At 44.3% G+C, this 21,421-nt stretch overlaps 2 protein-coding genes across 5 annotated transcripts in view; one reads left to right on the plus strand and one right to left on the minus strand.

Moving 5' to 3' along the window:
- The window catches only part of atm (ATM serine/threonine kinase), a 45,291-nt gene extending 39,318 nt beyond the window's left edge, over positions 1–5,973 (minus strand). For 2 of the 3 annotated variants that reach the window (XM_036150271.1, XM_036150269.1), the window contains exons 1-7: positions 5,821–5,973; positions 4,881–5,017; positions 4,660–4,778; positions 4,236–4,381; positions 3,290–3,454; positions 881–1,046; positions 537–775 (exon numbers count right to left, since the gene is read on the minus strand). In XM_036150271.1, the coding sequence (XP_036006164.1) occupies positions 537–775; positions 881–1,046; positions 3,290–3,454; positions 4,236–4,381; positions 4,660–4,778; positions 4,881–4,952 (907 nt within the window). In that variant the 5' untranslated portion in view covers positions 4,953–5,017; positions 5,821–5,973. Of the gene's footprint in view, positions 1–536; positions 776–880; positions 1,047–3,289; positions 3,455–4,235; positions 4,382–4,659; positions 4,779–4,880; positions 5,018–5,760 lie in introns of all 3 variants that reach the window. The other variant, XM_036150270.1, reaches the window with a different exon arrangement.
- A 267-nt stretch (positions 5,974–6,240) lies between these two features.
- On the plus strand, positions 6,241–20,827 carry npat (nuclear protein, ataxia-telangiectasia locus). 2 transcript variants are annotated; one of them, XM_036150272.1, is made up of 17 exons: positions 6,241–6,460; positions 6,592–6,710; positions 6,793–6,853; positions 6,946–7,018; positions 7,113–7,153; positions 8,639–8,884; positions 8,974–9,049; positions 9,835–9,955; positions 10,494–10,585; positions 10,980–11,061; positions 11,162–11,258; positions 11,351–11,467; positions 15,507–16,736; positions 17,769–17,869; positions 17,996–18,089; positions 18,207–19,438; positions 20,287–20,827. In XM_036150272.1, exons 1-17 carry the CDS (start codon positions 6,424–6,426, stop codon positions 20,365–20,367), a joined length of 3,900 nt encoding a protein of 1,299 aa, XP_036006165.1. In that variant the 5' UTR covers positions 6,241–6,423; the 3' UTR covers positions 20,368–20,827. The 2 variants fall into 2 exon arrangements, with proteins under 2 accessions (XP_036006165.1, XP_036006166.1); XM_036150273.1 differs by having other exon boundaries at positions 9,835–9,934.
- Positions 20,828–21,421: the final 594 nt, after the last annotated feature.

A 21,421-nucleotide genomic window follows, 5' to 3' on the forward strand; every position in this document is an offset into this window, starting at 1 on the left:
TATTTCTGTTTCTTATATCGCAAATCAGTGTTACGCACAGATTAAGAGATCACCACGTGTTACTTTGCGACCATGTAGACGCCTCCGTGTTGGTAGGAACAGAAATAAACCGGGGGAAGCAGCATTTAGTTGCTGAGCTCCTTCGTTCAGGACCCAGCTCAGATAATCTGAACACGCTCTTGTACATCAGGCCTGAAAACATGTTTACTGCAGCGTGCCAATAAAGTTCCAAGATTACTCCATCAGAGAATGTTTATGACGTCTTTTAAGGGACTTAAATGTGCTTTCTAATGTTTCTTTTCTGATGCCTATTTTTTCCTATTATTCTTTTAATGTATTTTCTTCACCTGTATTCGATTATGATCTCATAAACACCTGGAAATACCTCCAGGTGAAGGATGCTATACACACAAACTAGCCTCGCTTTGCCTTAACGGTGCAACTGCAGCTATAAAGACCAGCTGAAGTGGCAGGACACCATCAGAGCCCTCAGTAGCTGAAACCTTCTCCTTCTGAAACAGGAAACATCACCGCACCTGCGTCCGGCGTCTTGGCTCCCTTCGGATGGTGGACCCGGAGCTGCAGGTTGAAGAACTCCACGATCTCCTCCTTGAGGTTGGCGCTCGGCCTCATGTCCGCCCAGACGTTCAGCAGAGAGGGAAGCAGCTCCTCTCCGAGGCGACACACCCTCATCCGGCAGTTCATGGCGGCGGCCCTCAGGAAGACGTTCAGCGCCGACACCAGATGCTCCAGGACACTCAGGTGTTTCTCCTGCCTGACAGGCAACATGTGTGTTCATGTACCGTCACAGTTTATAACACGACGACGCCAAAACAACATTTTTTTTCCAGGCAGAGCAGCACGGGGCAGGAGTTTTTACCTGGCGTTGAGCATAGCTTTAGAGAAGAAGGTGAACATTGCGTCGTTGAATCCCTCGGTCTGTGTGCAGCAGCCCTTCACCACCGCGTAGATGACTCTGCTCAGCAGCACTCGGTTGATGGATTTGGAGGAGGAGCTGAACAAGCCACAGTACAACTCCAAAAGACCTTTAGATCAAAAAGTAACAAGGCAAGTAGAGCATACTTTTAATTAAATCAACGTTTTAACTACGAAATAATTTACAAAAAAATGTAAAAGATGACAACTAGGGGCCCACAGCAGGGAGTAGGATATTCTAAATATTTCTAAATGTCTCCCAGAAACTAAGAAAATATTACGTGTCAACATAAAGCGGCTCTCAGATCCAGTCAGTCCAATGAGTTGATCCGACTCATTTTTAGTAACACAAGAGATAAAAATAACCATTTAGGGAGATTTACCGATTAATCTACTGATTGGGAGCCTCAGATGTCAAACAAAACATTTATTTTTTTAGTTCATTTTTGTTAACAACAAAAACACACATTAAGGTTGTTCAACAGTGGGGGCAACTATACAAATATGACAATATACAAAACCGTGCCTTTTTACAATCACATAAGTCAACCACTTTGACCAGTAATCCTGAAATATATCCATCTCCAACTTCAGTTTAAAGGTAATCCTTTCCATTTTGAAAATATTATAAATCTGATCTATCCACTGGTTTAATGTAGGCGTTTTTGAACTCAACCAATTTCGAGTTATAGCCTTTGTAAAAACATCCGCTTTTGAAAAGTGCATTACAGAAAGATCTCCAAAATACAACAGTTGTATCTTATTTTCCTTTTAAAGACCTCTTCCAGGACCTCATGAACCTCCAAAAAACATAGAAGTTAGCCTGCTTTTGACCACATTGCCTCCAGCAGATGTCCTGATTTAGATTTAGATCTTTGACCTGGAGTACAAAGCAAAAGCAAAAAATATCTCTGAACTTTTATTTTATGAAAGGATAATAGTCTAATTAAAATAAAAAAATGGGCATTAAGTAACTTACACATGTTTACATCAATCTGTGCATAGATCTGGCTCAGTTATGACCACAGACTAACCACAAACTAGTTTTGATGCAGACTTTTCACGTTCTGGCTCACGGCTTTCAGAGTTTCTGAACGGGCAGATTTAGGTTAAAAGTCATCTTTGGATTTTATCAACAGGTAATAATAAATGCTCAGCCATTGTCTCGGCCTGAATCCATTAAAGAATCTGCAGAGGAAGATTTAGGGAGATGGCCAGGAGGACTTGCAGCCTAAAAGACTTTGAGCTCATTACCAAAGACAAATCATCAAAATATCAGAGGGAACTTCCAAAAAGCTGGTCAGCAATTACAAAAAGGCTTTGACTGCTGTAATGCCAAAAATAACTTTTCTGTTGATTTTTGAGAAAAGGTATAAATAATTTTTGACCTTCCATTTTTTATTCACTTAAATAAAATTGATATTTTCCCTACACTGATACTCCTTTGCTTTATTTTCTTTTCAGATATGCCGTCTCATTTCCCAAAAGAAACAAGCATCTTGGACAAAAAGAAAAGACTTTGAATTTAAACCTAGCAGTGGAATGAATCATTATCTAAACTATATAGTTTAGTGTGAAGAGGATGGGTTAAGGACTTTCTTCATATCCACAGTTCCACTGAGAGGCAAAAACACGTCTTGCACTAGAGTGTTGGTAGAACGCTTATTGATGTAGGTTTTATCAGATAAGTAACACAGTACAGTTTATGAAACTAATGCCTCTTATGTAATTTTAACCTTAATATTAGTAAAAGACAACAGAGCTGCAACATTTAAACAGAAAGCAAATCAAAATCCATTTTAAAAAAGTACTGGTAAACCTGATCATTAATGACTGTTCGATGAATGTAATGCACTATACTGAAAGTGTGTTTTTAAGACTTGTTTAAGTTGTTTTTACATCACTTGCAAGCATCTTCTAACCCTAAGACTGCTAACATTTTATAAAGGGGCTTTGGAAATGAATATTGATGCATGAGACTGGAAAGGCATACACTGTATGGGAAAACTGTAATAGTTTCACCTTTTTTTTTAGTTGATAAAGGAATAAAAATAAGCCTTGTATTTTATAAAAGGTCAACAGAAAGTGCGATCAGGTTTACAGTTTTAAATGAAGATGAAGGACATAACTACGATGCGAGCGTGACCCAAACGCTTTCGACAATCGCTAAGCTCTGAGAGGTTTCTGAGATTTCTCACATTTTTCAGAAATATTTGGTGAAAAGTAAAGCAGAGAAGAAAAAAAAAGAAACAACAACGCTGGACTTGTTTTGCAAGGAACCAATCCCGGTTCTTAACCAGGGCCAGAATGAATGCTTCAGGACAACTTCCACTTCAGACCAATGGCCACTTACTCTGCCACTGCTGCCGAGGGATGTCGCACCAGTACTTGCGGACAGAGAGGATGTCCTTCAACAGGAGGCTGCTGTAGTTTTCTCCGTACGCTGAGCAGAGGAAGGGACTCTGCAGCACCTCCATCACGTGTCTCAGCAGCTCGCTGCATTTCAGACGAGGCCCACCTGCAGCCAAAACAGACCCTGGAACTGCGGCCCACGTTGCATCTCCACACATATCAGTTTTACAAGCATTAAAAATATAAATAAATAAATAAACTTTTGTGTTTACGTGCTAACACCTGTGGCAGAAAACTAACTCTGCCCCACCCTGTAAGCAAACTTGTTTTAGACTGCAAAAGTGGATTAAATCCCATCATATTCATGGGTTAGAGTGGTCCAGCCAACACCAACACCTAAAACCAATTTAGACACATTTGAAGGACTTCCAATTAGAGATTATGGTCTTAACATGATAAAGTAAAGAGAAGTTTCAGTGTTGGAAACTACGGTTAGGTAATAAAAGGTTGTTTGATGCATGCCCCAAATATTATCCATAAAAATGATTTTAACTAACCTCGCATAATTATGTTTAATTCAATTCAATTTTATTTATATAGCGCCAATTCATGAAACATGTCATCTCGAGGCACTTTACAAAGTCAAATTTAATCAGATTATACAGATTGGTAAAAAAAATGGCCTTTATAAGGAAACCAGTTGATTGCATCAAAGTCCCGACAAGCAGCATTCACTCCTGAAGAAGCGTAGAGCTACAGGGAGAGTCGTCTGCATTGTCCATGGCTTTGCTGCAATCCCTCATACTGAGCAAGCATGAAGCGACAGTGGAAAGAAAAACTTCCCATTAGCGGGAAGGAAAAACCTCCAGCAGAACCGGGCTCAGTATGAACGGCCATCTGCCTCGACCGACTGGAGGTAATTCTAACCCAGAGCTGGACTAGCTTACGTTTGTTTGCGTAGCGAATGAAGAATTTGACCAAACAGCACGTTTCAGCCATCTTCTTCTGCCGCGTGGCCAGCGTGGTCGCTGTGACGTTGGATTTACTCGACTGCAGGCTCTCCGTCTCCTTCTGGACGTAACGCTGCAGGAACCTGATGGGGGTGGAGATGGATTGTGCAAAACAAAAAAAAACAAAAAATCAATGTTTTAGTCCGATACAGCATTTTCGCTGCGAAAGGCAACGGCTAGCTGAAAAAGTTTAAACCCGATTTGATTTCAACTAGGTAAGGAGTTTTAGAAGGAAAGTGTTAAAAGAAAAAAAAAAACAGGACAAAAGTTTAACAGTGTGCGCAAATTAAAGAAAAAAAAATCCCAGTACTAAGAAATGAATGAGCATAGACACCAGTTTCTGATATCTGCAGAGACTCACCTGAACACAGCGTCCCATGTGAGCTGACTGGAGCTTTTAGCTTTAGTCCCAGAGGTGCGATCCAATTCTTGGATGACCTCTTTCGACCGAATGAGTCTTTTGAAGCGCTCGGTTTCTTTCTGGTTCCACAAAGGAGGGAACAAAATAAGTGATGAATTGGCTGATGATATTGGAGAGAGACAAAAAAAACATTGAATTTGATTTCCTTAAAGTTTGTTCACCTTCCTCTCTGTAGCCTTGTCATTTTCCAAGCCTCTGCAGCAGGCCAGCAGATCGTGAAGAACCAGACTCATTGTGGCGTCAGTTTACAGACGGCTGGACCCGCAAAGACAGCAGTGCCGACACCCTGCATATGTTGCTGCAAATGAAACAACAGAGGAACAACAACAACATCATTGCAGACTACAGATCAGTATGTACTCTGGGACAAGGTGAGGAAGACATCAGAAAAGGGTGAGGAGTCCCAGAGTCTTCTGATTAGCTCAGGAGGGAGGGTTAAGGAGAATAGAACAGTTCATTTAAAAGAATGGGGTGCTTGAAACGATTCTTTTATTTCAGCTATCATAACCCATGGTCATTTGAATCAAAATGGGGGCAGATCTGATTAAAATCATTCAGATTGTATGATGTTTATTATCTATAGAGAAATATGCTAACAAGGTTTGTGAAAAACTAAATTTCTGTCATGACTGACATGTATTCCTGAAGGAATAAACACCTGATAGGTGACAGTCTCCACACAAGCCCAGGGAAAAACCAGGATCTGAGAACATGCAGTGCACCTACATGACAGAAGAAAATATAGACCGGACAGAGGATGGGGGCCGCAGAGCTGCCACTAGGACCCTCCCCAACAAATCTGTGCTAAGAAAGGGTGCAATCCGCTGCGCCGTGGCCTTTAAAGTGGGAAACATCACCGTCAGAGATGGACAATCTAAATCAACCAGTTTGTAGGCAAACTGCTATCAGCAATCATCTCTAAAATACGTATGTCAAAAATAATTAAGCTTTAAAAACACATAACTTCTGATAAATAAATAAAAAACTCTGCACAAGCAAGCTGAGCGTGTATGCATGCACACAAACACAATCGAAACTAACTCTGGAGTTGATTTGCAGAGCTCCATGTGAACTTGCATACTTCCCGGCATGCTCTCTGACCTCATCGGTCCGCACTGGCTGTAGTCCTCACGCTGGTACTCGATCAGGTGCAGCAGACAAAGGAGATTTTATCCCTTCATACCAAAGATTACTTCGCCATATCGGCGTGCGTTCATTCTCACGCACACTGACGCAGGCCACGCAGGAATATTCCCGCCCCAGGATGAGTGCGGCGACGCTGCTTTCACTTCCTGGTCGTGACAAAGAGATACACGAGTTCGCCTACTTGGTTGTCAACGTCAATAGATAAAATTTATATCGCTTTAAGCACTAAAAAAATCCCTATATTAGTTTTATTGTCGTATTAAGTTCAAAAGGTTCCGATATATATGTCCATGTGGCACATTACAGGGTATATTGACGTTTATAAATTCCGAACGGACTACAATTACCAGGCATCCGCGCGGCGGCTTCAACTGCTACTTCCGGGTGCTCGAGTTCCCCGCCGTTTGAGAAAGCTGCTGGAGCCCAGTCAGGATGTCGCTTTCATAACAACGCCGACGGCGTCCTTTTAACGCCGGCCAGAGCAACGAGTCGTCGCGGCGTGTCGTGGACTATGTTTATCCTCCCTTCGCTTTTACTGTTATCGCGTCCAGAGCCGTCATGTTGCTCCCTTCTGACGTCGCTCGGCTCGTTTTGGGTAAGCCGGACGCGAAGCTACGGCCGCCGTATAGCTTTTAGCTAGCAGCCATAACGAAGTGAGGACAGAGCTCGCTCGCTAATCCCTGTCTGTCTGTCTGTCTGTCTGTCTGTCTTCCTGTCTGTCTGCAGGGTACCTCCAGGAAGAGGGGCTGTCAGCCACCAGCCAGACCTTCATCCACGAGAGCCCCAACCTGAGGGAGTACGCCGAGCACACCACGGGGGATGGGACGATCCCCGCCTGTGTTTTCGTGAGTGTGAAGGCTGCTCCCACGCATGTACCTGTCTTGTGATTGTCATGCTGAGACGATAACCAACCCTTCCTTCACGCAGTCCATCTTTGGGAAGGGGCTAGCTGCCATCTTGAACGAGTATGTGGCCGTGAAAGCGAAAGGTAAAGGTGACTGTCCTGTTTTAAAAACGCGTGTTTTCTTTCACCATGGTGGGGGGATGATAATCACTGTTTTTGTTTTTGTCTTCTCAAAGAGTCCGGACACGAAGTCCCGCTCGTGATGACGTCACTGTGGAAGAAGCTGGATTTTACCCTCAACCAAATCAAGTGATGATTGACGAGCTGAGACATCAGAGTCTGTTCATCTGCTGATGTTATCTGGGTTGATCTGATGTTTATGTTTGGTTTGTTTTTTGTCTAGGTCTTTGCAGAATTCTCCTGTTGTATCTGCAAGTCAGAGAAGTAAGTTGTTTTTTTTTTATATATGAAGATTCACAGTATATAACTGAATGCACCTTTCCTACTCTGCACCTTCTTGTATGAGCCGATGCGGCAAGTGAATTTCTCCATTGTGAGATCAATAAAGCTTATCTTATTTTATATATTATTAGATTCTCTTGTTGACATTAAATGAAACAGAGCGAGCGTGGATCAGTCATCGGTTCTGTTTCCACACCCTTACAGTTTCTAAGGTTCAAACTAGGGCTGCACAATTAATCGCATTTGCAATGTAATCGCAATTTTAAAAAAAACGCAATTTCCAAAACGCAGCGGTCTGCAATTTTTGGCTATGTAACTAATATATATATATATATATATATATATATATATATATATATATATATATATATATATATACCAGGTAACCTTTATATGAATCAGACGCGTCCTTTAGGTGTGGGTAACATGTTTAAAGTGGGTTTACTCCGCATGGAAGGGAAGAGAGTTGCAGCAGTGAGATAATCTAATTTTATTACTTGTTTTAGAGTTTATATAATCATACTGTTTTACCAGAAACTTTCAGGAATCTCACCATGGCATTAAGTAGCGGTCAATCAATTTGATACACAGACTTGTTTTGTTTGTTGCACTTTATGTTCAACAATGATTGATGTCCAGTTAAATTAAAAGCTGTTCTCTTGAATAATATTCTGATTAATAAAAACATTAAAAGTTCTTGTTTAAAATAGTCTTTGTTTACAAGCATCTTTATCTAGAAGCCATTTTTGTTGCTTGCAGTTAATGCAGAGAAAAGTCTAAATCAAATCGCAGTTTTGGTATAAATATATCGTTTGGCAGAACGCAATCATTTCTGCTCCGAGTTGAGACGCAGCGGCTCTTTTAGCACCTGATCTGCACAGCAATGAAACAGATTGATTTGTTGTTTGTATATGTTTTGAAAAGACATGATAAATTAACCTGAAAAAAAATCACATTAAATCGCAATATCAAGATAAAAAAAATCGCAATTAGATTATTTTCCAAAATCATTCAGCTCTAGTTCAAACACACGTTAATAAGAGATTAAAATGCTATTTTCTTTTCATTTGGAATATGCCCAATTGAATATGTAATATATAATCTACTTTTGTTAATTTTTTGTATCACTAAGAGCCAACGATGAAATGACAGATTGATGAATCTTTGAGGTTAAATGTATAAACTGTGTGGAAGAAAAGAAAACTGTGTTGATTATCTGACGCTGATGTAATCTTTTAAAGTGGCAGTTCACAGCGGGACCTGGAGGCAGACGTTCTGTGTTTTTAAGCCGTGTGTAAATCGCATTTTATCCGGTTTGAGTTTAGAAAATTCAGCGTTCACAGTAGGAGTGTTTCAGTGCTCTGACTAAAACGGTCCTATAATGGTTTGCCAACATGGCGGCTGCAGCACAGCGTCCTGTGACATTTGCTCGCGGCCCTCGTATTCACCGGCCTCTGTCCGCCGCAGCACGTTCCCGCGTGGGGCTGGCGAACATGGCGAGGCAGCGGGTGCTGACGGTGGCGTCTTCCAGCGGCGTGGTGTGCTCCTCCGTCTCTGAAAGCAGCTCCATCATCAGCCCTGCGCACCCCTCCTACAGCATGCTGGGCCACTCCACTCCTGTCAGCTACGTGGGACCTCAGAGCAGAGCGGCGCCCGGCGGCGTGGCGGCGCTACAGCCACTCCACGATGGCAGCCGATCTCTCAGCACGCCCCGTCAGTATCGCCGCAGCTTTCTTTATATGTTGGGATTTCTTTGTTTTTGTAGCTTTTGAAGAATTGCGTACTTTTCTTGTTCGTCGCAGGAGATTCACCCATACAAGTCGTCATTTCAGAGCATCGACTCGCTTCAGGCCCGGTCTCTCCTGGTCGGAGGAAATGGTGAGAATGGAAACGAACCATCGCCACAAACAGCTGCTGATGGAGGATTATGAAGCGCCTGCTAAAGGCCCGATTTATTGTCTTGTAAACCTAAAGTAGCTGCAGAAATGTTCTGGCCAAGTTCAGAAGTTCAGTAGCAGTTTTAGCTGTAAGGAAAACAAACAAGAGAAATGCTAAAGATTGCTAGTTTCCCCACAGCTAAATCTTTTAAATGGACAGCGGTAAAATGTTGTCGAATGGACATGATAATTTGATCGTAGGTCAAATCACTATTGTGATTTTCACCATGGTTGGAGCACTGCAAAAAGAGACCTAAAATAAGTAAAATATTCTTGAAATAAATGTTTTTGCCCTTGATTTGAGCAGGTAAATAAGATCATCTGCCAATGGAATGAGTATTTTTACCCCTAAAATAAGATAATTAGATATACAGCACTTGAAATAAGATGATGGAGATGAATTGTCCCTATTTTAAGTGCAAAAATCTTATTCCATTGGCAAATAGTCTTATTTACATGCTCAAATCAAGGAAAAATACTCTAATTTCAAGAAAAATTTTCTTATTTTTAGTTCTATTTTTGCAGTGAGCACGTCTCTGTTTTCCTAGCTAGTAGTTAGTCTGTAGTTGAACAAGTATCTGCTGGTGGACCTGTACCATGACGCTTCTGCTTAAGTTCAGTTTAGTTTTTTCCTGTTTTCCATCAGGAACACACTGGCAGAGAAATGTATTAGTTTGCCTTTGCGATGTTTGTTTAACTGCGCTCTAACCTGCCGTCTGCTTTCAGGGATACTCCCAGGAAGAGAGGCGGTGCGACCGGGTCCGGGGGTCCCAGCAAAACGGCCCTGGCTCCCAACAGTCTGAGTGCAGACGCCCAGCCGGAGGAGGTAGTCAATGAGAACTTCCCAGTGAGTTCATGTGGGGCAGCATGTCTTGTTTTTTCAACAGATGTGTTGAAGTAGGAAATCAGTTTTCACTCATTGAACTTCCTGCTCTGAATGTAGAGTTTTTTGTGTTTCTAAATGAGCAAGAAACATAATATAGCAGGTAAAAGCTGTTTGTATTTTCAGACTTTACTCTCCGTTACACTGTCTAAATGTGTTTTTTCCTTCCTCCATTCATTCCTTGTGTGCTCCTCCTTTCCTTCATCCTGTCCTTTTCTTCTGTTTCGTCTCCTACATCCCGTCCTCCTCTCCTATATAACGCCTATCAGCTGTAGACATGTCTGCCACCTCGTGAATGTTTGTATTTTATATATTTTGTATGTTTAAATGAGTGAAAACTCTAAACATATTCTGGAAAAGGAATTAAAGCGGGTATAAACTACCTACCTCATACCACATCTTTTCCCCCGTACGCTGCAGCCCTAGTTGACACAACACGCTGAGCTCATCTAAAGATTTCACACGCTCTCCCAACTTTCTGCAAATATCTAAATCTTCACAGCAACTCGTGATCCAAAACGCTCGCGACAAGATACTGGGGGACAGGTCTCTGCAGGAGAAGCTCGCTGAAAACATCAACAAAATCCTTTCCAGGTAAACTGAGGCGCTGCCTTAGGCACACACTGCAAAAAGAGACCTAAAATAAGTAAAATATTCTTGAAATAAATGTTTTTGCCCTTGATTTGAGCAGGTAAATAAGATTTTTTGCCAATGGGATGAGTATTTTTACCCCTAAAACAAGATAATTAGATATACTGCACTTGAAATAAGATGACAGAGATGAATTGTTCCTATTTTAAGTGCAAAAATCTTATTTCATTGGCAAATAGTCCTATTTACTTGCTCAAATCAAGGAAAAATAGTTTCATTTCAAGAAAAAATTTCTTATTTCTGGGTCTATTTTTGCAGTGCAAAGCTGATGGTGACGATGACGCGCAGTAAGCAAGCTTAAAATAACATCTGCATTTTTTCCCCTTCCTGCCGTTAGTGACGGAGTACCCCAAACATCCAAGGCCTCTTCAGCTGCAGTGGAGCCAGACCAGTCTATAGATGAGATCCTAGGACTAGAGGTGCTATAAAAATCTAGTGAAACACCCGTGACAGTGTTTTTGCTCCTATAAATAACCCTACATTTATGTTGTCTCGATTCATTTTCTGAATCATTATCAGGGAGAAATCCACATGAGCGACGACGCCATCCACGATATTTTGGAGCAAACCGAGTCCGACCCCGCTTTCCAGGCCCTCTTCGACCTCTTTGATTACCGTAACTATCATCTGCATTGTTTGTTTTTCCCTGTGAAATTATTTTAATGTCTGTCTGAACATCCGGCTGAGACTTGGTTCCCATTCCTGCAGATAAAAGTAAAGATGCCGATGGAGATGAGGGGGACGGCGGCAACGCCCGCGTCGCAGACGAGAACGAGCCAGCCGGACCCTCGTCTGCTGTCCAGCTCCTCCAAAGCACCGATCCAGGTAGTCACTCCGTCTCTTTCAACAGCGACAGACTAACATTAATTTGTCCTTTTTAGAGGCTTTTTAGTGTCTTATTTCTAACACTATTTGCTATACGCAGGAAATCCTTATTTAGTGAAGTTAAAGGGTACCGTCCAAAACAGAAGCCTCCCTGCGGACAGCTTCCAATGGCAGCATACCTGATCAGCGATGTTCTGAGCGGGTCCGTTTGTGTTTTTTGGTCTCCCCCGGGCGCGTTCACACCAGAGCGGTCTGGCCCACTTTGTTTCCCACTGATGGCCTACTTGATTCGGGGAGATGCAAAAGCTTTCCAAACTCTGCTGCAGACGAAACAAGCTCTGATCCAGCGTCTGGATCAAGTCAGGGTTCAGCTGCACTGACAACAAATGTGCACAAACACAAACACTCACACACGTGATGCGAGAACGACAGCAACTACGTCATGTCTGCTAACAACTAGCGTTTAGCTCAGGCTAGTTACGTAGCGGGATTATGTGGAGATATGTAGCAGGAGTCAGTCAGAATTAATATTTTGTTCGGTAAAAATATGCATGACAGGTTTATTTTTACATCTACAGGCCAACTTGAATCAGGAAGTTAATTTCGGACACTGCCCCCTATGACCACTTGTCGTAACTACAGGACATAGTCCAGGTGGTTTTTAGACCAAGTTCAGCAGAAAAGTGAACGATGTTCGGTTGTGTCCTTCAGGGCCGAAGCAAAAACGTGCATCTCGTGTGTTTTCTGCACAGATGCAGCAAAAAGATGTGAGCCTTGTGTGAGAAGAATTGGCAACAATAAAACATGGAGGCAGGTTGTGGAGCAGAGCGGACTGTAACAGCCAGGCTTTGTTATCAAAGATCTACATTAGTCATGTATAGACTCAGGTTGTGATTTAAGAACCATATGGGGTGGTTGATGAGCTCCTTTTGTATTATTTTCTCCATGAGCTCTTGCATCAGTGGCTAATTCTGCTGAAAATCATTCCCAGGAATGTGACGTCTTACTGAGCCTGATGCTACCAGTTAGCTCCTCTATGCGTGTTCCTGCTCTCCAGTGCAGCCTTTCTCCTTCCCGTCAGTCCAGCCAACTCCAGAGGGTAGCAGTAAGCAAAGACTCCCACTGCTTAGCGGTCTGACAGGGAGAAGTTGTTCACCTAAACCAGAGTAGTGAGTTCAGAGAGCCACTTTACTGCCATCGTCACCATTATTTAACGAGCGTCCTCGTTCTATGGGTAGCAACTGTGCGCCAAAACGACCAGATGGAGAAACTCAAATGGAGTATAAATAAATTCATACCAGGTTACCTTTTGCTGGAGGTCATTGTCGCCGTCCCCGTTTGCTTTAGCCTCCACAGTGAGATCCATCCCTGGGTCGCCGCTGTGTCAACGCCGGCACTGTCACCTTTAGGCTTCAAACCTGGTAGAACTCTGTTCATCGTAGCTTTTCCTCATGCTAGCTGTCCACGTAGATTTCTGTGCTTGTAGGCCGTGGGCCAGAATCTGTACGGTGACTTTTCGTATGAACTGTCAGGGGGCAACTTTCTTGCACCGGGATAAGTTGCTACACATAGCAGTGATCTCAAAACACCAATGTTCCCACGTTTTCACTTGCACATTAAGAAGTTATAGCCGATAAAAAATCTAAACTGTGGCGCTCCAGTCCAATAAGTCACGTGATTCGATTTTTGCTGCTCAGCCAATCCGATCGCTGTATTGTCAGCTGAGCGAGTTTACCACGTCATCATGGCTGCGCCCGTAAGATGGTTGTTTCTGTTGTGTCTGTTTCCAGACGAAGAAAGCCCAATAATAGCATTTTGTGGCGCCACCTGGCAGAGATCTTGATGGCAAGAAAAAAATAAATAGCCCAGACCATCCATCCATTCATCCATCCATCCATCCATTCATCCATCCATCCATCCATTCATTTTCTAACACGCTTATCCCTGCGTTCGCGAGGTGCCGGTCCCTATCTCCAGCTGTCAATGGGCGAGAGGCGTTGTATAAACTGGACAGGTCACCAGTCCATCGCAAGGCAGAAATAGTCCAGACTTTTGCCCAATTTACTGTGATATTACCAAGACCTGCTGCGCTAGGATAGCACAGGTGTCGTTGTGCCAAACGACTTATCCCCGCCAGAATTTGTATTCCCTGCGCCAAGAGCGCATTCAGCTGGAAGAATGAATCTAGTCAACTCCGCCTCATTTCCAACCTATTAGGCGTGGAAATGAGGATGTTTTACTTTTCTTAACGAAATATAGCAATGGTGTCGTTACATTATCGTTCATCCATCCATCCAGTATAATACGTTATGAGAAAGAAAACGGTCATTTCCAGATGTGTCACGAAAATATTAGCTTTATGTTATTAGATTGTCGAATGTCTGTCTGCTGAAACCAAAATCCACCTTCCTAAGTCCATCACAGCTGTCTGCTGGTTCTCTTTTTTTCTTTTTTGGTAGCTAAACCCGCATGAATAGATTATATAAAGCGGATTTCACGTGTGATCAAATGAACACTGAATAAAGGCACAGCCAAAATTATCAGATTTAATAAGATTTTAATTCAACCAAGAACCTTATCGAGATATTAACCGTATTAAGAAAACGAGATATGTCTCTTTTAAAAATAGAACAACGTATTAGGAGTTTAAAAAAAATAAATTTCATTTTACTAGAATGTGATGTTTAAAATATTTAGACTTCACAAAGCTGGAGGTTAAAACTTTTATTGATTTCAAAAATACAATACAAAATTCTACAAATTCCGAAGGGGATAACTCGTTTGGCACAACGAGTTTATACAACGCGTCTCACCCATTGACAGCTGGAGCTCGGCACCAGCACCTCGCAAACCCAGCGGGGATAAGCCTGTTAGAAAATGGATGGATGGATGGATGGATGGACAGATGGTCTGGGCTATTTATTTTTTTCTTGCCATCAAGATCTCTGCCAGCTGGCGCCAGAAAATGCTATTATTGGGCTTTCTTCATCTGGAAACAAATGCATACAAACATCTTACGAGCGCAGCCATGATGAACTGATGAACGCGCACAGCTGACAATACAGCGATCTGATTGGCTGAGCAGCAAAAATCGAATCACGTGACCTCTTGGACCGGAGCGCCACAGTTTAGATTTTTTATCGGCTATAACTTATTAATGTGCAAGCGAAAACGTGGGAACATTGGTGTTTTGAGATCACTGCTATGTGTAGCAACTTATCCTGGTGGAAGAAAGTTGCCCCCTGACAGTTCATACGAAACTTCTTAAGGAAGCGTCCTACAGATTCTGGCCCACGGCCTATTGCTTTTTAGAAACTTTGTGAAATCCTGCAGTGAAACTGTGGGAGTGGTGGCCTAGTGGTTAGAGGATTGGGCATTTGCAACCTGGGGAGGACCAAAGAATTAGATTGAATTTTCTTAGCTGAGTAGCTGGGCCGGCAGGAGATGGAGGATGGAAATCAACCTTGGCTATAATCTTTTTTTTTTTTTTTTTTTTAGTATTTCTGCAGATTTGGACGTATACTATGTAAATTCATTGTCCCTTTTTAAATAAATAAATACAAATACAAGACCCTTAACCCCGGATAGCTCCCTGTGTACCACTCAGTGTGGCAGCACACTGCCCCCTAGAGGACGGGTTAAACGCAAAGACAAATTTCTCCTCTGTGGCACTATATAAAAGGGAAATATTGAAATTATAAAATAATTAAATTTCATACGTCCTTCCCAAGCTGTGTTTTATTTTTTTATATTTTTTTTAATTTATTTTTTATTTTTTATTTTTTATTATATATATTTTTTTATATAAGTCTATCCCAGGGTTATTGTATGTGAGCCTTGGACAGTACCTTTAAGTCGTATCCAGTCAGTGCAATAATAGTAACAGCTTAGATGTTTGCAAAATCTGATCTTTTATGAAGGCGACGTTAAAAAAAGGGCCCCAGACGGGTAACGTTTCTTCTCTGCACCTTTTACCCCTGATGCTGACGCGCCTAAAGCACCATAACGAGAACAGGTTTTGGTTCGTTTCATTTTTCAGGTCCTGCTGAAAGGGATCTAAACGTTTCGGATGCGACGGCGGGGACGCTGAAGGCGAGACCCGGACAGGAGCGTAAGACCAGGAAGCCTGCCGCTCCCACCCTGCTGAGGAAAACCATCTTGGACTCGAGCGGCCGAGCGTCCAGGATTGAGAACAGCTCAGCCAGACTGCTGATAAGCCACGTGGAGCCCAGAGGCGCCTCGTCTGCAGCGGGGGGCTCCGGCAGGAAGCAAAAACCCCCGGCTACTAGCGGCGGCGGCGTAACACAAATGGATATGGACGAACCCCTGAACACGCCGCCCCCTCCTGTGGACGGTCTGCTCACCCAGGAACCCCCTTCACAGGGGACCACGCTACTAGGTGCACTCTCTAAATCAGACGTGGCTCAGCTTCCCCCTGGTGAAGAGAGGTCGGCCTCAGATGGCGACACAAACCACGAGCATCAGCAGGCAAAAGGACCGAGCCAGCGGACCGACCCAAGCCCCCCGGCGGCTGCTGATCAGCGTGAGGTTGTGTCTCCTGTGGCCGTTCAGGTCAACGGCGCCGCTGCGATGGCTTCCTGCCGACCCGCCGTCTTTGGTCCTGGTGGAGACCGTCTGACGGCGGCTCCAGCCTCCGTACCGTCTGCCTCCTCAGCCTCCGCTCCCGCAGCTGCTGCCCCATCCACGCCTGGACCCCCCGCTGCCTCCGCCTCCTCTGGAGCCCCGGCTGCAGCGAGGCTCAGCCCTCCGACCGCCGCCGTCCCCGTCAGCCCGCGCAGGGCCGGAGAACCGAGCGGCGTCGTGTCTTTGAAGATCATCGTAAGCGACAGCCAGGAGGGGGACTCTCAAGGCGACGGCGCCTTAAATCAGGCCTTTCCCAGCGTTCCCTCAGACAAAATCCCCACCATCTACCTTTCCTCGCCCATAAAGTCACCCGGGCGTCCCGCCACCCCGAAGGCCGGCTTCGATGAAGCGGCGCAGGCCGTGAGCGGCCTGCAGAGGTCAGAGGGGTGCGGGAGCCCGCTGGTGTGTAAGGCCGGGGGGGCAGCGGCGTCTGCAGCGGCGCCTCAGGCCCAGCAGAGGTACATCATACAGCTCCCCGTGGACACGGCCAGCCCCGGCCTCCCAGGACCCGCTGCCAGCTATTTCTTTGTGGCCCCGCCTCCGGAGGGTCAGTCCAGACCGGTGCTGCTTCCCGCTGGACTCGCCACGGCGCAGCACGCCGTCGCTCCACCAGGCCTCTCCACAGGTAGAACGGAGGAGGAGGAGGAGGAGGAGGCGCGCCTCTGAAAGGGGGCTGCTTATCTTTATTCACCACTTTTATTATTTTATTTTACAGACAGCCTCTTTACCAAAACCTCTGAAAGGTGTTGAGATGGATTTGATCTTTATCTGAAGGCTGGATAGGCATAGAAAAAAACATTAAATTGAATTTCTGATAGATTAGGGGCTTTTTACCTTGACTTTACTAAATTCTGCTTTTTTTCTCGTGACTCTTTGTTTTTGTGTTTGAGAATCTTTTATTGATTTTATTTTCAGATTACATCTCATATCTTTTATTTGCTGCAACTATCTGAACATTATTTCAAAAATCATAAAGAACAATTCTCCCGCTTCTTTGGACTGTAGGCCCTCTCAGGTCAAGGTTATAGACCGGACCTGTTTCTTTTTTATTCTTAGTTATTATTCTTAAACCGTAGAAGTGTCTTTGTTTGATCCCAAAGCAACTGCGCTAAGATTGTTTTTAACCTTTGCAAACGACGCTAAGATATAACCGATCACAAACTGGAGTCTAAAGAATCTGTATTTGCTCTATTTGGACTATTCAGACCCAGATTTTGCGACCTGATTTAATGGGCTTAGATACCAACTCGGCTTTTTATATAAACTGTAACACTTAAATCAAGTCTGGAAACATGGAGTAGTTATGAGCTGCATTATAGCACATCTCAGTCGCCAGTAAAAAGTCTCAGTAAAATGAGAAATATTCAGTAGCAACATCAGTTCATCAATCTCAGTTCAGCAGGTCATTAAAACAGTGCAAATCAACGTATAGAAATAAAATAATAATTCCATACTACAAAATAAAATGGCTTTTTAGCTGCAAAACCGTCAAGAATATTAGGAAAATAAGAAATGGGAAATAAAAAGGTGTTTTAGATGCTGGTCTCAGTTCTATATCATTATTAGCTACCACAGGGTGCAGACTCCTCATCTGGTTCTTACTCTTAGGGTTGTTTGTTGTTGTAGTTGTGAACCTGAATGTGTTCTTCCTGCGCAGGTCCAGCACTTTTATTACCGTCTCCTGTGAAGCCGGTCGTGCTTCCCGTTTCTGTTCTGGGACAGAATACAATGGGAAATCTCACCGTGGTTTCCAGTCAGGTGACTTTATCTTTTTTTTATCTTTTGGCAGTTGAATTATTCCTTTTTTTATGATAAACTGTGAATATTCAGATTATTCTGGGATCTACATTATAAATATTAACACTTGCATTCATATATTTACAGCTGGTCGATGTAACAAACCCTAAACCCGTACAGCCAGCAGAAAAGGTCCAAGCCGAGCCCAGAACGGCGGCGCCTGAACAGTCTATGAAGTCAGGTAAGTTAAAGCTGTAGGTTCAGGGAAGCTTCACGCTTTCTGAAAGAATCAGGAAAATACGGTTTCACTTTTATTCTTTCTGTCTTCTGTTTTCTTTTTTTTTAATGTGAATTCAAGGAGCTGAGAAAAACGCGACTGTCCCTCCGCCTCCAGGCCAGCAGGATGCGGCCAAAGCATCCAGTCACCGGAGGATTTTATGTTTTCACTCTCCGGCATCAGAGGTCCGGTCCCAGGTGACTCCGACACCCGCTGCTCCAAACGCATCACCACACACCCGGCAGGCGGAGCGGCCCCACAGAAGAGCGGCCCACGCCACCAAACCGGCCATCTTGGGCAGCAGCAAGCCAAAGAGGAGGGTGGAGACCGTGAGGTGTCCGGCCGACCCCCAGGGCGGAGGCGGCCTGGCGGGGGAGGCCGTTTCTTTACAAACCCGGCAGAGAGGTTCTGCTAAAAAGACGCCTCGCAAACAGATGCACGTCGTTCACGACCCGGAGCCTCAAAGCGCCAACAGCGCCTCGCCGCCTGAAGCTGAGAAGAAGTCGCAAACGGGGGAGGGGTCTGGTGACGGATCGCCCAGACCCGGGGAGGACCGACCAAAAGCGGAGGACGCCTGTAGCTCCGGGTCGCTGCCGTCCCATTCTCCAGCCCCGTCAGGAGGCAGGACGGACGGCGAGAAGTCTTCTTTAAAGGGACGCGAGGGACGGACGGAGAGGAGGACCTCCTCTCAGGAGGCTCCAGATGTCAGAGCCAACAAGGAGAACGAGATGAAGGGCGGCTCGCAAGAACGAAAACAGCCGCCGCCATCCTCCGCCGCGTCCAGGGAGTTGAGCCCCCCGGCCGTCCCGGCAGCCAAGTCCTCAAAGGCCGCGTCTAAAACCAGCTCTCTGGCCAAGCAGGCCGCCGAAATGCTGCAAGACCTGCAAGGCCTCAGCTCCCCTCCCCCGGGCAGGAAGGCCGGGCCGGGCGGCTCAGACCTCGGCCCGCCGGGGACCGACCGTCCCCGCGAGGCGCCCGCCGACTGCCAGAGGACCCCTTCCCGTCAAAGGAGCGCCGAGGGCACCCCGAAGCGGCTGCTGCCTCCCAACACCCCCGACGTGCCGACCTGCAGCCCCGCCAGCGAGGCGGGGAGCGAAAACAGCATCAACATGGCCGCGCACACCCTCATGATCCTGTCCCGCGCCGCCATCGCCAGGACGGGGACGCCGCTCAAAGACAGCCTGCGGCAGGAGGAGGCGGGCGACAAGTCGCCGGCGAGCTCCAAGAGTAAGAGGCGCAAGCAGTCGCCGGTGGGAGAGAGCCCTCCTGCCAAGAGGGAGCGCCGACGGTCCCCCAGCAGCAAGAAAGACAAAGTAAGTAGAGCGGGATTGATTTATTTGCTTTATGTGATTTACCGCTCGTATATTTGATCCCTGTTCGTCTGTGCAGGAGCATCTCCAGAAGTGAGTATGGTGAAACTGACTTCAGGAAGGGAAACCTTCTATGTTCCTTACGTAGAGCGAAACATTCAGGCACAGAACAACCGTATTTATCTTAAATTGGACCGCTCAGGCAACTTGATGGATTTCATTTAGGGCTATTAAGGTTAAAGAGAGCTGTTTGTAAATGGATAGCACGCTCTTTGACTTCTGTTAAAAATGAGTCATGTCCTTATATTTCACGGTTGTCCACCACTGCGTGCTGGTCACTCGCTTTTTTGAGTTTTTGGTTGTAATGTGAGAAGATGTGGACAACACGAGTCCTTTTTCAAGGCCCTGTCCCCTTGTTGATTTAAATCTGACCTATTGTGGGTCGTTCAGTGTACCGGCTCATTATATTCTTCCCTGTTGTCCGTTTTTTCCAACTTCGCTCAGCGAGGTCCGTGGACGTCTGCGACAGACGGGCTGAGCTAGCGCCAACAGTGCTCCACCTCAGCCCTAAAATGGGACCGCTGCCATAGTGAAACACCATGAAGTTAGAACAAGAATGTTAGATTACGTAATCCCTGGTTCTTCCAAGTCAGAGAGGTGTTTCACCGACACATCCCTTCTTGCATGGGCATGGAAAGAAACCTGCCTAGAATGAATGGAGGGTGTGACATCTTCGTCAAATTTTTATTTGACGAAGATGTCGATATACCCCCCTCCACCCTATTAAATGAAGAATGCCTCATGAAGATATTTGTGCTTATGTAACCCTTATGTTTTTGTTTTTTTCTCAGGAAAGAAAGAAACTAATGGACGGTTTCCCCCACGATTTGGATGTGGATAAGTTCCTTTCTTCTCTTCATTATGACGAGTAGAAGCGGGCTCAGGCCAAAGGAGGAAGAACACGTCACTACCAAGTCGAGCTACTGTCCAGGAACAGAGCAGGCCATCTGCTGAGCCGGGGTTTATGGTTCCTGTTGCTGTCTGTGCCGTAGGACCTTTAAGCAGAAGCTGTTGTGGACCTTTGATCTGACTGTTACCACTGTAGGGGATCTAGAGTCAAATCCTATTTTATGCAGCAGGAAGGCAAACATCGCACTATTTATGATTTAACCCTTTTAAACAACACCTTTTTTTTTTTTTTTTCAATTACAGTACTATTTTGAGGGCTACTTTGACATAGTTGATACTTGTTATTGGATTACTCAAAGCATTTCTTTGGTCAATATTTGACTTTCATTTGATTGATCCAGTTGGCATTGAGTGGTATGTTTGTTTTTCAAAGTATGTTTTTGGAGAATGTGTGTACCAGTGATTTAAAAAAAAATTTTTTAATAAAAAAATGTTAAAATAGTGTTTTTCCATTTCATTTGGTTTGCTGCCTAGTCTAGTTAAAATTAAAAATATATATAAAAAGATTAGATGCAAAAATTAAATTTTTGTGAAATATTTGTACAGTATTTTTGTCTATGCAATTTAATATATCTATGTGCATAAAATGTTTGTGGGTATCAGCGTAAAGGAGAGACCACTACTACTATTACTAGGACTACTGTTAGTGTTGGTCTATCTTATAAAAAAAAACCTAATAAAATACATTGACGTTTGTGATTATAATATTAGAAAAAGCAAAAAAGTAAAAACCTTCACATTTAAAATCTGTATTTTTTTTTCAATACATACGAAACAAAAAAATCTTTATTAGGCATGAAGTGCATATATCAAGTGAAAAATATTTAATTGACCTCATGAGGTTGATATTGATGCTTTTAAGGTTAGGAAACCCAAAATGACGCAGGTGGGACCAGCCTGTGGTACGCCAAGCTTTGCGTTGCCTTGGTGACCGTATCCAGCTTTGTAAATCTGGCAGCTCGTTATTGGACGGCCACACCATGACGGAAATGCGTATTTCCATTCATTTTATAATAA

This window comes from Fundulus heteroclitus, chromosome 18 (assembly GCF_011125445.2).
Source record: "Fundulus heteroclitus isolate FHET01 chromosome 18, MU-UCD_Fhet_4.1, whole genome shotgun sequence".
In the NCBI taxonomy this organism is placed as follows: Eukaryota; Metazoa; Chordata; class Actinopteri; order Cyprinodontiformes; family Fundulidae; genus Fundulus; species Fundulus heteroclitus.

What these genes read in the sequence shown, in the direction of transcription:
- npat (XM_036150272.1), top strand. Translation starts at nt 6,424, where the DNA reads ATGTTGCTCCCTTCTGACGTCGCTCGGCTCGTTTTGG. An exon ending in CGTCGCTCGGCTCGTTTTGG is followed by an intron (nt 6,461 to 6,591) that starts GTAAGCCGGACG and finishes GTCTGTCTGCAG; the next exon opens with GGTACCTCCAGGAAGAGGGG. An exon ending in CGATCCCCGCCTGTGTTTTC is followed by an intron (nt 6,711 to 6,792) that starts GTGAGTGTGAAG and finishes TCCTTCACGCAG; the next exon opens with TCCATCTTTGGGAAGGGGCT.